At 41.1% G+C, this 15,204-nt stretch overlaps 1 protein-coding gene across 2 annotated transcripts in view; it reads right to left on the bottom strand.

The window, feature by feature from the left end:
• Positions 1 to 15,204, bottom strand: part of vps13c (vacuolar protein sorting 13 homolog C) — a 387,651-nt gene that overhangs the window by 199,002 nt on the left and 173,445 nt on the right. For both annotated transcript variants that reach the window (XM_063070973.1, XM_063070975.1), the window contains exons 40-44: positions 12,865 to 13,021; positions 10,905 to 11,018; positions 9,971 to 10,074; positions 5,068 to 5,235; positions 1,032 to 1,336 (exon numbers count right to left, since the gene is read on the bottom strand). In XM_063070973.1, the coding sequence (XP_062927043.1) occupies positions 1,032 to 1,336; positions 5,068 to 5,235; positions 9,971 to 10,074; positions 10,905 to 11,018; positions 12,865 to 13,021 (848 nt within the window). The remainder of the gene's footprint in view (positions 1 to 1,031; positions 1,337 to 5,067; positions 5,236 to 9,970; positions 10,075 to 10,904; positions 11,019 to 12,864; positions 13,022 to 15,204) is intronic.

Raw genomic sequence — 15,204 nt, forward strand, 5'->3', positions numbered from 1 at the left:
ACGCCTTATGAGAATAGGTTGAGTGAACTCGGCCTTTACTCCTTGGAGCAACGGAGAATGAGAGGTGACGATAGAGGTGTATAAGATCATGAGAGGCATTGATCATGTCAATAGTCAGAGGCTTTTTCCCAGGGCTGAAATGGTTGCCACAAGAGGACACAAGAGGTGCTGGGGAGTAGGTACAGAGGAGATGTCAGGGTAGGTTTTTTACTCAGAGAGTGGTGAATGTGTGGAATGGACTGCCGGCAATAGTGGTGGAGGTGGATATGATAGGGTCTTTTAAGAGACTTTTAGATAGATACATGGAGCTTAGTAAAACAGAGGGCTATAGGCAAGCCTAGTAATTTCTAAGGTAGGGACATGTTCGGCACAACTCTGTGGGCCAAAGGGCCTGTATTGTGCTGTAGGTTTTCTATGTTTCTATGTAATAGTGTTGCACTTGTTCAATATTGTTGGAAAAGCAGACAAAGTTCGGTTTTTAATTTTTAAGTACATCACCAATGATTGAAACTCCTCACCTTCGTTGATTCTTACATGGATAGGATTACATATATAGATATACAGCACTGAAACAGGCCAATTTGACCCACAAAGTTCAACCACCATTAGATTAATTGTGTTCAGACATTTCTACCAAATAAGCCCAGGAAGTATGACAAGGAACAATGAAAAGTAATAAAGGGAAGGAGCAGGTTAGGAAGTTCGAATTCACAGGAACTTCACAAGAATGACAGAAGCCATGAATTAATGGGAAAGTAATTAATTCAGAAATCCTAGGGACCTGCACTCAATGAATCAGAAACAGCTTTTTCCACTCCATCATCATATTTGTATACAGTCCATGAAGCCATGAACACTACCTCATTATTTTTTGCACTATTCATTTTGTAATTTAGAGTAATTTTATGTCATTGTGCTGAACAGCTGCCATATTAAAAAAAATCACATAGGACAGTGATAATAAACCTGATTCTGATTTCCTTGCAAGTTAGATTACAACCACAATATCAACAATTCAAAACTTATTGTACCTTGAAAGCTTCAACTGTGTTAGCTCAACCTCCATGATGTCCACAACAGGAGGCAGAGTACACTCTTCTGCAGAAATCAAGGTGAATTTATTCCGTACTGTTATCAAACCCAAATCTGCCACCAAAGCATTGAGAGAAACTGAGGACTCAGGAATAATAATAACTGGGGCTTTCAAATTAATGTCCATTGCCAGTCGGAAACTCTTCTGAGCAAAATCCTTAACACTGGAGGCTGCTTTTTCTGCAGCTTGCACTGTAGCTGCACCTAATGCAACCTCTGCTGCTTGGAAGGTGTCAAAGAAGCTCTGTTAAACATAAAACATGTTTAAATTATACAAGAGCTACAGAAATACCTCACTGGTTTGTAAACAGTTAAAACTGTAAATAAGAGAAAAGCCTGTTTTTAACATGTACTCCCAAAATCTTGTGCAATCATACATTGAATAACCAAAATTCAGCACTTACTGCTGCTGAAAACCTCATTATCTTGGTCATGTCTACACCTACTTGGTTCTGAAAGGGTGACCCAGAAGCAAAACTTTCTACAGAAGAAACGAGGAAATTTGACAAACCAGTTGGAACACAGGTAAGAACTGATTGTGAGCCAACACGTAACATTAAGAGTTTTGCTGCACAGGACATGACCATTCTGCTGATCGGTATTGTGATATTAAGTTCAAATCAATATTTGCACCAAGCATTTTCTTCTGGTACATCTATTTGCCTTTTCCTTTTACTTGATCTCATACTGGATGTATCTGGGCTTTCAGTAGCTTCGTAGTTTCCAAAGTTACAGACAGTATGTACTATAATACCTTCACTTCACCTGTGAGTCTGCTGGTGTGATATACGTGTCTGGTGCTCCCAGTGTGGCCTTCTATATTTTGGTGCTTCCAGGTGAGGTGACACTTCACCTGTGAGTCTGCTGGTGTGATATAGTGTCCAGTGCTCCCAGTGTGTCCTTCTATATCTTGGTGCTTCCTTTTTTAAAGAAAGGGGGCTTCCCTTCCTCTACCATCAACTGCCTTCAAATGCATCTCTCCCATTTCACACACATCTGCTCTCACCCCATCCTCCCGCACCCCATTAAAGATAGGGTTCCTCTTGTCCTCACCTACCACCCCACCAGCCTCCGTGTCCAACATATAATTCTCTGTACCATCCGCCATCTCCAACGGGATCCCACCACCAAGCACATCTTTCCCTCCCCCCCCGCCCCCCGCTTTCCGCAGGGATCGCTCCCTACGCAACTCCCTTGTCCATTCATCCCCCTCAGCCCTCCCCACCAATCTCCCTCCTCGCACTTATCCTTGTAAGCGGAACAAGTGCTACACCTGCCCTTACACTTCTTCCCTCACCACCATTCAGAGCCCCAGACAGTCCTTCCAGATGAGGCGACACTTCACCTGCGAGTCTGCTGCTGTGATATACTGTGTCCTGTGCTCCCAGTGTGGCCTTCTATCTATTGGTGAGACCCAATGCAGATTGGGAGACCGTTTCACTGAACACCTACACTCTGTCCGCCAGAGGAAGCAGGATCTCCCAGTGGCCACACATTTTAATTCCACATCTCATTCCCATTCTGATATGTCAATCCATGGCCTCCTCTACTGTCGAGATGAAGCTACACTCAGGTTGGAGGAACACCACCTTATATTCCGTCTGGGTAGCCTCCAACCTTATGGCATGAACATTGATTTCTCTAATTTCCGTTAATGCCCCTCCTCCCCTTCTTACCCCATCCCTAATTTATTTTTTTCTCTCTCTTTCCCTCTCACAATAACTCCTTGCCTGCTCTCCATCTTCCTCTGGTGCTCCCCTCCCCCTTTCTTTCTTCCAAGGCCTTCCGTCCCATGATACTCCCCCTTCTCCAGCCTTGTATCCCTTTTGCCAATCAACTTCCCAGCTCTTGGCTTCATCCCTCCCCCTCCTGTCTTCTCTTATCATTTTGTGTCTCCCCCTCCCCGTCCCAAATCTCTTACTATCTCTTTTTTCAGTTAGTCCTGACGAAGGGTCTCAACCCAAAACATCGACTGTACTTCTTCCTATAGATGCTGCCTGGCCTGCTGCGTTCCACCAGCATTTTGTGTGTGTTACTGTAATACCTAGTTTTTTTTTATAAACATTAAAATGATTGCATTTTCGTTATTTTTTCTAAATTTTATGTACAACAGTAGTACACATTTACATAACAGTAAGTGTATGATCCTATATGTTACATGGGGATACAGGAGTAATGACATAATTAAGGCAGGTGGTGAAGAATACAACTAGTATGATTACCTTCATTGCATAAAGCACTGTGTATGGGAGTTGGGACCTCACATTACACTGTACATGGTGTTGGTGAGATCACATTTTAGTGTGTGCAATTCTGGTTACTATACAGGATTCAGATTTGTTTATCACATTACACTGAAAAATACAGTGAAATGTGGAGTTAGTGTTAACAACCAACACACCCAAGGTGGTACTAGGGGCAGCCTGCAAGTGGCACCACACATTCTCACACCAACAAAGCATGCCCACAATGTTCAGCAGAACAATACAAGCAGCAACAATAACAACAGAACCAAACAAGACGAAACGACAAAGCAAGCCCCTTTCCCATTCTTCCACCAACACATCCCCTCTCACACACAAAAACAGGCCTCCACTGTAAATAGACCACCTCCAGACCACCAGTCCGGAGAATCCAGAAGGAAGGATGTCCATAAGCTGGAAAGGGCATAGGAAAGATTCACCAAGACTGGAGAACCTGAGATACAAGGACAGACTTATAGTGCTATCCAAATCATGAGGGGCAGAGACTGGGGTGAATGATCAGTTTATTTTCCCAAGGGTAGGGGAGTGTAGACTACTAGAGGGCAGAGGTTTAAGGGAAAGGGGACACGAAGGGAAACATTTCACTCAGAGGGTGGTGGGCATATGGAACAAGCTGCCAGAGGAAGCTGTAGAGATGGTAATTAGTAAGAAATGCAAAATTCTTTGAAAGATACCAGCTTGAAGATGGTCCCAGATATAAGGGTTAAAGCAATTAGAAGTAGTGTGAACACAAGATCAGTATGTATGTGATTTCAAAATATGCCTGAACCAGAAGCCAATGGAGGCCAGTGAAATGGTGTAAACATGATGGAGGTTAAGATAAAGGGAGCAACATCTGAATATGTTCCTACTGGGATAAACAGAAGATGGAGCACAGGGGGAAGTCAAAAAGCATTAAAAATATCAAGATAGGACGCAACAGAATGAGAGTTTTAGTGACATATGTATTAAGATTGAGGTACAGATGGGTGATGTTTTGGAGGTGAACGGCTTGGGATGGAAAGGATATATGGACAGAACTGTTGGGTCTTTCTGAGCAGAAAGTTAATAACTTTCTGCACTTCCACTCAAACACAGAAATTCAAAACGTAGAGGTTGATCCTGGCTGCTCTCTGCTAGATTGACACTTGGTATCTGCACACTCATTCATTTCACTGGGGTATACAAGCAAGAAATCTGTTTTCCTTTGATTGTTTAATTATTCACAAGATACTCAGAAACACTTAGAAGGCAATGCTGAAGGATGCAGGTGTCCAAGGCTTCCAAAGAAGTTTTATTTCTGAAGATTTGGCAGCATATGCAGAAAGAGAGAGTGAGTCATTAAAAATTGGGCTAAGGTTCTTGATTAAATGGAAGAGAATTACTTCACACAGTTGTGGGAATTTGAAAAGAAATTTACTTGTACGTATCAACAAAGAAAAGGAATAATGCTGAAAATTTATTGCTCACTTCTCTAATTTACTGGGGAAATTCCATTGGTCCTAAGAATAGATACGCAAATCATTATCTGTACTATGGCAAAACAGACAAATGAAATTATGCAAAAAGCAGCTTTGAAGGCATGTTGTATATAAACCACAAATAACATTTACATTTTAAAGAAGAAATTATGTAATATAAATGAGTAGTATTATAAAACACATCTCTAAATTAGTACAGATGCGTTTCACACAAAATGTTTATATCTACCCTGTGCAAATATTGTACTTACCATCAATGACTTAAAGAATTTGTGCAGGTACACCAACTGGATGCAACCCAGTTGCAAAGTGACTTCCCCATCTACATTTGACATATCAAGATAGGCCTCTCCTTCTGTAGCTTTACTGCACAAAACTATCCTGAAGCTGAAGACTTCATCTCCAATGATGGACACAACCTAAAATAATGGTATAAGCTTATTCTTTATATCTGTGTGAATTCATATTGAACAATTTCATTAACTCAATTCATTTCTTATTAAACATTTAAAATCGGAGGGAAACAAGTAAACCAGGAATTATATGCAAAACAGTCCAAATTATAAACCTTGAGAAAATTATACAGACTTAACAAGATGAAAAGTCTGTCCTCTCCTTAGAGACATTCTTTCACAGTTAAAGAATTAAGACTACAATCTATTTCCCACAACCCCTGTACAGTTGGCAAGTTATGCATACTGAAAAGCAAAAAAGACTGCAGATATTGGAAACCTGAAATAAGATTTAAAAAAATAATGGAAATACCCTCAAAACTGGGGTCTGTCTGGCAACTGTGCAAGAAAGGCATGCTGTGCTGTGATTCAAATGCAGAGAGAATGACATTATCAGTCTTGCAATGCTCTCATCTAACAATGACAATGTGATTTGTTGAAAACCATGATTTTTATGGCATCAAATGGTTGGGTCCCTTTTTCTATCCTCCATGCACTGGAAAATCTCTCAAATCTTACCAGATTTACACTCAGTCATGGTTCAAACACGCATCCGTACACACGTATGATGAATGCACTTCTCCACTACACATATGTAACAAGAAAAATTACACAGAGCGATTCAAGATTATTCCTTAAAAGGCTCAAACGAACATATGGAATTACTATTGACCCTGATCAATAATAACTGGATGGCATTTGGCAACATTTAGTGACATCAAATTCTGTTACCATATTGATCACATTGTTGAACCAGGAGAAGGGTCACAGAATTATACAGCACAGAAATTGGCCTATGTTGCCCTTAAGGCATTTATCTGACTTTGTTCGGTCTACGCTCTAATTGATTTGTTTGTAACTATTTTCTAATTAAAGTTAAAGGTTGATAAATATGTTACAGTTTAGCAAAGGAAAATTCATTGTCTGTGGTATATCGCGGCATGTGATGACATCACCTACGGTTTCACCACGTCTTGTGTGTAACTTCCGGTTTGGGAAGGTGAAAAGGTGGGTGCCATGCGTGCAGCATGATCGTGAAGAGCTCTGAATCTACCCACAAAGAAACATTACAGAAGCAACGCCGTAAGTTCGTAAGAAAGTATTTGAAGTAAAAATATTAACGCGGTTTCTGTTAGCGCGCATGTCAGCTATTCAATTTCAAACTCGGGGTGGGCTCGGGCCCGGCAGCGGTTTGACGTGACCCCCTCGCCCGATACTCGGGGCGGCTGGAGACACTCGCTAAAAGAAGAGAGCGCGCGTGGTCTCCAGAATGAAACAGACGCTGCATATGTTTGTATTTTTTTTATCAACAGTTTTCGCCATGTGATGATAATGTGGAAGAGTGAACAGTAAATGGTTAACCTTACTACGACTGTCTTCATTGACTCCGGTTTAACTTGCTGTTTAGTCAGAGTTTCAACACACTGCACGAAAACACTACAGTGAAAAGGCGGAATCATTAGATGTTTCGACAAGTGGTACGATGGCTTCGCGATCAAGCACCAAGTCACCCAACATCTCATAATTACCTGGGCCTGATGTAGAAGATGCACGGTGATGGCATCTGGCAATGTTCAGTGAACTGTTTACACATTTAATAAACATGCATTGAAAATGTGGTTGAATGATGCCACAATGATAACTTCTCACTCAACGTCAGCAAAAACAAAGTACCAATTATTGGCAACAGGAGAAAGAAACCGGAGATCTATGAGCTAGCCCTCATTAAGGAATTGGGGGTGGAGTGAGTCTGTAACTTTAAATTTCTTAGTATTATCATATCAGAGGATCCAACCTGGGAGCAGCATGCAAGTACTATTACAAACAAGGCACAACAGTGCCTCTACTTTCTTAGAAGTTTTGGCAAATTTGTCATCTAAAACTTTATTTAAATAGATGCACAGTGGAGAGTGTCCTGACTGGTTACATCGCAGCCTAGGAAGGAAACACCCATGCCCAAGAACAGAAAAGCCTATATAAAAAAAGAGGTGTATACAGCCCAGTCCATCACAGGAAAAGCCCTCCCCAACACTAAGAACATCTACAAGGATGCTGCCACAAGAAAGCAGCATCCATCATCAAGGAACCCCACCATCCAGCAATGCTGTCTGCTTGCTGCTGCCATTAGAAAGGACGGATAATAGCCTTAGGTCCCAACACCACCAGGTTTCAAAAATGGTCATTACCCTTTAGCCGTCATGCTCCTGAACTAGCGTGGATAACTTCAATCACCTCCAGTCTAAACTGATTCCACAACCTACAGACTCACTTTCAAGGACTCTACAACTCACGTTCTCAGTATTTTTTTTTGTATTTGCGCAAGTTGTCTTCTTTTACACATTGGTTGCTTGTCAGAACCCTGGCAGGATGAACCCTGGGTGCCCTCCCAAGACTATGGTCAACACGCTCCTTGAAGACAGCGGCGCGGCTAATGTAGATGAACTGAACACACTGATGAGGGAGAGGGAGAAGTGGAGAGCCGTCATCGAGCCCGACGCCAGCCCCCTAGGCCTGAGTCGACGTAGTAGTAGTAGTGTTTGTTAGTCTTTGTGTGTAGCTTTTCACTGATTCTATTGTATTTCTTTGTTCTAATGTGAATGCCTGCAAGAAAATGAATCTCAGGGTAGTATACGTACATATATACGTACTTCAATAATAAATTTATTTTGAACTTTGAAATTTCAGAGGCCAAAAGATCCAAGAGCTCTCAAACAGTCTCAACCTAACATCCCAATTACTGTCAGCCTTGGACAGGTTGCAAACCACTCCATTCCCCATCAAAGCAGGAACTGTAATTCAAAGGCAATTAGAACAACTTACAGAAAATTGAATACTTCAAACAGAAATATATTTAAATTAGTTGAAACCTATCAAAACAGACCACGGAAAAAAAGATTTCTTCTTACCTCCTGACCACCTAGCCAGTAATCCCTACTGAAAGGAACGGGAACTGAACCTATGCCAGTTCCTCACATTAGACTCCAGACTCCAGGCCCCAGTGCGGCATATGCACCACAGGCCATAAAGTACAGGATTCAGAATTGCAGTATGGAAGCTGAAGAACACGAATGACGCAACAGTTTGGCTCATAACCTTCCAAGATAAATGGCTCACCTGACATTTTCACTCTCTCAGTGCTGCAGACGTTCCCACCTGCATCAAAAGGGCAACAATCCCACCAGTGTCCAAGAAGAGCCAGGTGAGCTGCCTCAATAACTATTGTCCAAAGGCACTCAGATCTATTGCATGATGAAGTGCTTTGAGAGTTGGCCATGGCTAGAATCAACTCCTACCCAAGCAAGGACCTAGACACACTGCAAATTGCCTATCGCCACAATAAGTCAACATGGTTGCAATCTCACTGGCCCTCGCTTAGCCTTGGATCTCTTGGGCAATAGCAGTTTATTAATAACAGCTCAGCATTCAACACTATCATCCACTCAGTTCTAAAAATCAACAAGCTCCAAACCCTGGGTCTCTGTTCCTACTTTTGTAACTGCATCCTTCACTTCCTCTCCAAGAGACAGATCGGAAGTAATATCTCCTCCTCACTGTTATCAACAATGGCGCATCTCAAAGATGCATACTTAACCCACTGCTCTACTTTCTCTACACCCACGTCTGGCTGGCTGGGCAGAGCTCAATACCATCAATAAATTTGCCAACAACACAACCTTTGATGGCAGAATTTCAGATGGTGACGAGGAGGCATACAGGAATGAGATAGATCAGTTGGTGGCATGGTATCTTGCACTCAACATCAGTAAAGCCAAGGAAGTGATTGTAGTCTTCAGGAAGGGGAAGTCAATGGAACACACACCATTCCTCATCAAGGGATCAGCAGTGGAAAGGGTGAACAGTATCAAGATCTTGGGTGTCAACATCTCTGAATATCTATCCTGAGTCCATCATTTTGATGCAATTACAAAGAAAGCACACCAGCGACGATATTTCATTAGGACCTTGAGCAGAATTGGTATGTCACCAAAGACACTTGCAAATTTCTACAGATGTATCATGGAGAGCATTCTAACTGGTTGCATCACCATCTGTTAAGAAGGGTCCACTACTCAAGATTGGAAAAGGTTGCAAAAAGTTGTAAACTCGGCCAGCTCCATCATGGGTACTAAATTCCCCAGTATCCAGGACACCTTCAAAAGGCGATGTCTTAAAAAAGGTGGCATCAATCATTAAGGACTGCCATCGCCCAGGTAATGTCCTCTTCTCATTGCTACCATCAAGGAGGAGGTACAGGAGTCTGAAGCCACATATTCAACATTTCAGGATCAACTTCTTTCTCTCTGCCATCAGATTTCTGAATGGACAATGAACCCATGAACACAACTTCAGTATTTTCCCCTGTTTTTGCACTACTTACTTAATTCTTTTTATATATGCTTTTTATTGTAATTTATAGCTTTTATTATGTATTGCATTGTACTGCTACTGCAAAACAACAAATTTCACAACATATGCCAGTGATACCAAACCTGAGTTTGATTTTGATTCATCGTGATGCTACTAATTGGTTAAAATTGGCCTGCATGAAAACTTTGGCTGGCAAGCAAAATAACTGAGCAACTTTCTACAAATAATCAAAGAAAAATATGTATTTAATCTGTATGCATTATTACCACTAATACAGTCCCCTTTAGCCAGCATTCTGGAACTACATCATTACATACTATTTAGAATGGCTCACCTCTTTATGAAGAGTCCTTGGGCCAACATCTGTTAAAATAACATCTTTCAGTCTGGCAAAAACTTCTGTCCGTTCTGGCTGCATGGTTACAGATGCATCCATACCTGCAACATTTTTTGAGAACAAATTGTGGCAATCATTTGTTTTGGGACAAACTATAGAATTATGTAATAGAAAGAAACCTTTTGACCATCAAATCTGACTCCACAACCAGCAATTAACTAACTCTGAGTTAACATGACAGCGCAGTGCAATTTGGTACTTGTGCTTTCTTGCAAATGTAAGTTTCTCTAGAATAGTCATCTACTCGCATTTGATACGTGCCACATCTGTGGCATAGCACCTTTCATCAATACAATAAGTTTTTATTCTACTTCAACCTTCTTGAAACTCTGATCCAAGCTGCAAACAGGGACAAACTGATTCTTCTCAGCAATTTCCAACACCAGCTATGAAAACATCATGAACCTCTAGAAAGGTACAATTAACAGAGTTGGGAAGAGGCAAATCTAATGCAATCAGTTCCTGAGAGAATACTTAGGACATAGTCTTCCCATTAACCTTATTAGTTAACTGACAATTTTCCCTGGAATTCCATTAAAACTCAAGGTTGAAAACAACCATAGGCCAAGATTTAGCAAAACAATTCTGCTCTACAGAGCAGAAAGAGTGCAGGAGATGAAGTAACTAACCAACAACCTTGACACACAAGGATTCTTCAGGTGTTCTCAGGACTTTCTATCTCCAAAAACCCCAGGTCTCCCCCTCTGAGTGACAAAAATGGAGGAACTTTTTAATGTGTGAGGCATCGAGCACTTACTTAAATACTTGCTTTAGAGATTTCTTCAACTGAAGCTTGAGGGGAGCATTAATGAAATCATTTTTGATATAGTGCTTGGTCTTAGGATCAAAAGCTTAACTTGGCTTTGTTTACCTTGTATTTTGATGTCAGCAATGCTGGACTTGTCGTCACGGACAAATATGTTCAATGCCCCCAGCTCAGCAGAAAATTTCAAGTCAAATATATCAAAATCTGCATCTACAGGTACTGAATAGAAAAATATTCTTTTGGTTAATAATCTGAAAAGACAGCGCTAAGAAAAACAAATATTGATATCCAAATTACAAATTTTGTTTACACTGCACATAACTGACAGTTGGTTAGCCACAACTACAGATTTGCTTTTAGCTCTAGTCACCAAGTTTAGCAAGTACAGCAGGTTCTTGAGTGTGTAAGAGGAGAACACTTCAAAGAATGGTTCCAAATAAGGCATTTTAGCCTCAAGGTTAAATTGGTGAAGCTGTTTTCTTAATGCAAATGATGATCACCTGGAACCTCATTGCCCACGAGGGTGATTAATGCAAAGACAATCAACGTGTACTAGGCTTCCAGGATGGAACAGGTTTAGGACTGACTAGGCTGCTCTGCAGAGAGCTGCCATGCAGTTGTTTGGCCGAATGGCTGCATCCTGTGCAGTGACAACTATAACATCGATAGCAAAGATAACAAGGTGTAAATTTGTTTGTTTCTAAATGTTTTACAAAATTGAGCTTGCAGTAACGTGATGACCACCAGACATACTGTAAACTGTGCAGAACATCAAACTATGAAAATGTCAAAGCTTGAGTTCACAGCCATGTTCAGCAAACATCATTGAATGTTGAATGGCTGGTAGTGAAAGGAACTCTACCAAGTACAGAAATAGAAGAGATATTTCTAATTCTCACAGCTCCGAAAAACACCAACAATCCCTTGCCTGTAAGTACTACAGCAATGGGCAAAAACAGACAGAATAAATTTTTTTAAAGACAATGCCTTGAATATACATTAAATGGAATTTCAGATAATTCAAGCTGTAATTATACAGTGCAGCTCTCATCCCAGTTTCAGCACATTCACATTTGTTTGGCATCTATTTGTTTGATGAGAGGGGGAATGGCCATACAAATTTTGCCTCAATTTATAACATAGGTCACCATTTGATGAAGTACATTTTCCTAATATTTTATTCTAAAAGTAATTGAAATAACACACCATAAAGTTAGGAACAAGAAGTAACTGAACGGGAACTGACTGCAAATGCAATTCTGCTTATGAATCACTGTACTGCCAAGTAAAACTGTTACTGTACATATCATAATCCCACAAAAGGGAAGACCACATACATCACAGCAAAAGGTTAGAACGATCGTTTTGCTGAACACATACACTCTGTCCGCCACAGAAAGCAGGATCTCCCAGTGGCCACACATTTTAATTCCACATTCCATTCTGATATGTCTATCCACGGTCTCCTCTACTGTAAAGATGAAGCCACACTCAGGTTGGAGGAACACCTTATATTCCGTCTGGGTAGCCTCCAACCTGATGGCATGAACATTGACTTCCCAAACTTTCGCTAATGCCCCACCTCCCCCTCGTACCCCATCTGTTATTTATTTATATACACACATTCTTTTTCTCTCTCTCCTTTTTCTCCCTCTGTCCCTCTCACTATACCCCTTGCCCGTCCTCTGGGTTTTTCCCCCTCTCCCCCTTTTCCTTCTCCCTGGGCCTCTTGTCCCATGATCCTCTCATATCTCTTTTGCCAATCAACAGTCCAGCTCTTGGCTCCATCCCTCCCCCTCCTGTCTTCTCCTATCATTTTGGATCTCCCTCTCCCCCTCACACTTTCAAATCTCTTACTAGCTCTTCCTTTAGTTAGTCCTGACGAAGGGTCTCAGCCCGAAACGTCGACTGTACCTCTTCCTAGAGATGCTGCCTGGCCTGCTGCGTTCACCAGCAACTTTGATGTGTGTTGCTTGAAACAATCCAAGGCCAATTTTCACAAATGCAAGAGGTAAACTGAAAATTCAGTACAAACAAAATTAGCTTTTCCTTATTAATAACCTACCTGTTTTTGTCAAAGTTTCCTTTGCGTGAGCTTCTGCGCTCATCTTTGCTTCATGACCTTCTGCAATATTTTTTGATGGGAACACACCTGCCATGAAGTTGACCGTTGAAAGCAAAGCTTGTGAGTGCAGGATCAGGTCAAGAGAAGAGAAAGCAATCTAATGTCAAAATTCAAAAAAAAATCATTTTTTAGTCAATCCCACTCAATGCACAACTTCATTATAGTGCAAATGAGAAATTAAGAGCAAACATTTGTGAACAGATGCTTTAAAAACAGAGTCAGGGTAACGTGGGAAAAGTAAATTGCTTCTGTTTGCATTAAAAATTCTTCACATTTAAACATGGGTTTAGAATTGACATGAAGCCTAGAAATGCTTGTTGAGCCTGGAAACATATAGAGTCAGAGCAATAGAACTAAAGGCTCCACATCTGAAGCAACAGTATGGCAACAGATGTTTAAAACTGCTGACCTGTTGTAGAATTCTAGCAATTTCTATTTTTATTCTGCACCTAAAAGTTTTCAACATTAAATACTTGTCTCAGTGACTCCGTCTCAGCTCCAGCAACTCAGGTTCAACTCTGACTTCCATGCAAACACGACACAGGTAGCACCAATTGCCCCTGGGCTATATGGTTACTCCCAGGTGCACCAGTTTCCTCCCACATTCCAAACATCTGCTGATTGTTAGGTTATTTGGCAACAATAAGTTGCCCTTAGTAGCATAAGTGGAAGGAATATCATGGAGAGATGATGAGAGAACATATTGCAGTGATTGGATTGGTGGAATTCCTCTGACAGCCAGCATACACTCAATGGACTGATTGTATTTCCTTACAGCACAAAGGAAGCCAAAGGTTTCAATTAGCTAGTTTGGTGGTGGGGGGGGGGTGGGGTGGAAAGAGAACCTGAGGGTAGAATGAGAAGGGAGAAAATCCAAGCAGGAAGCAGAAGGCAGAAGCTAAGGTGAAGGGGTATTTAGCAAATAAAAGGAAGGAAGTAACAACACAATCAGAGGGCATCAGGAAAGCACCAGCATATAGAGTCAAGAGAAATGAAAAATAATAAAATTAAGGATCCATATTTGAAGGCACGCAGCATTTTGTTACAAGATACAAAAGTTAATAACTTCAACAGAAATAAATGGTTCAAAATGATAGCTCTGGCTGACACATGGTTGAAAAGTTAATGATGGGGACGACTGAATATTGTGGAAGAAAGGAAAATGGATACGATCACTCCAGTGATGAGGAATGATACTGGCAACATGTTGAAGCAGTGTGTTGGGAAGAAGAAACAGGTTAGCATCCTTAATAGTAGTAGTACTTCGGCTGCCTAACAGCAGGACAGAATATGAATCAAGTAGCAACTGAAACTTTTAGAAAAGTACACCAATAATTATGGTCCATTATAATTACCATACAGATGAGACCATTCGATTTGGGATCTTTGAAGTACCAGTTCAAAAGTGTGTACTTAAATTGGTTTCTTAAAACCAGGGCACAGGGTTGTTCAGATCTGACATTATGCAGAGAGGTGGGACCAATTAATGATCTCAGTGTAGAGCTCAAGAAAAGGAAAATTTACGGATGCATCAAAAAGAAAGAAAAGAATCCTATGTTGCAAAACTTCGTGCTCCGCCAGAGGTTTGATAAACTTTTATAATCTTACAAACAATGACAAAAATATTGGGGAAAGATACAATAAACTAGTGAACAACAAAAATTTCAAATTTACACTATTTTAAGTTGTATGACTTTTTAATAAAAAGCATCTACAAAGAAGGCAGCCATCTGTAAAAGATGGTGACAGTATTCTCAGCTGCATCAGTTACATTTCCTGCATTTTGCTCTTGCCTATGACTTTGCACTCAGAACACAGATAGGGTTTTCCTTGTCTCCAGGTCCAATCCAATTGTGACCAACTCCAGACACAGCTCCTCCTAGACTTTCATAGCTCCAAATGGACCACTCCCTCAATCACTCTCTGGCTCATTCCTCCACTTACACTAGCCACTCCCAAACCACTCGATGGAGGTGCCGAAGTGGGCGTAGGTTGGTCATCACCGGAAGGGAAGACGCCAGGGTGGATTTCATGCTAGACTAAAGTGATAGAGTACTCAACCATCTCTCCTCATGTTTGCTAATGTACAGTGATTGGAGAGGAAGATAGAAGACCCAAGGGCAAGAATGCTGTATCAGAGGGAAATGCTTTTCTATTTCACTGAGACATGGCTCACCCCGAGCATGGAACTCCAGCCCAAGGAGTTCTCAATCCACCAACTGGACAGAACTGCTGCTAGAGGCAGTGGGGTATGTTTCATGATAAACTTATTGTAGTAGT

Source organism: Mobula hypostoma, chromosome 18, assembly GCF_963921235.1.
Source record: "Mobula hypostoma chromosome 18, sMobHyp1.1, whole genome shotgun sequence".
NCBI lineage: Eukaryota > Metazoa > Chordata > Chondrichthyes > Myliobatiformes > Myliobatidae > Mobula > Mobula hypostoma.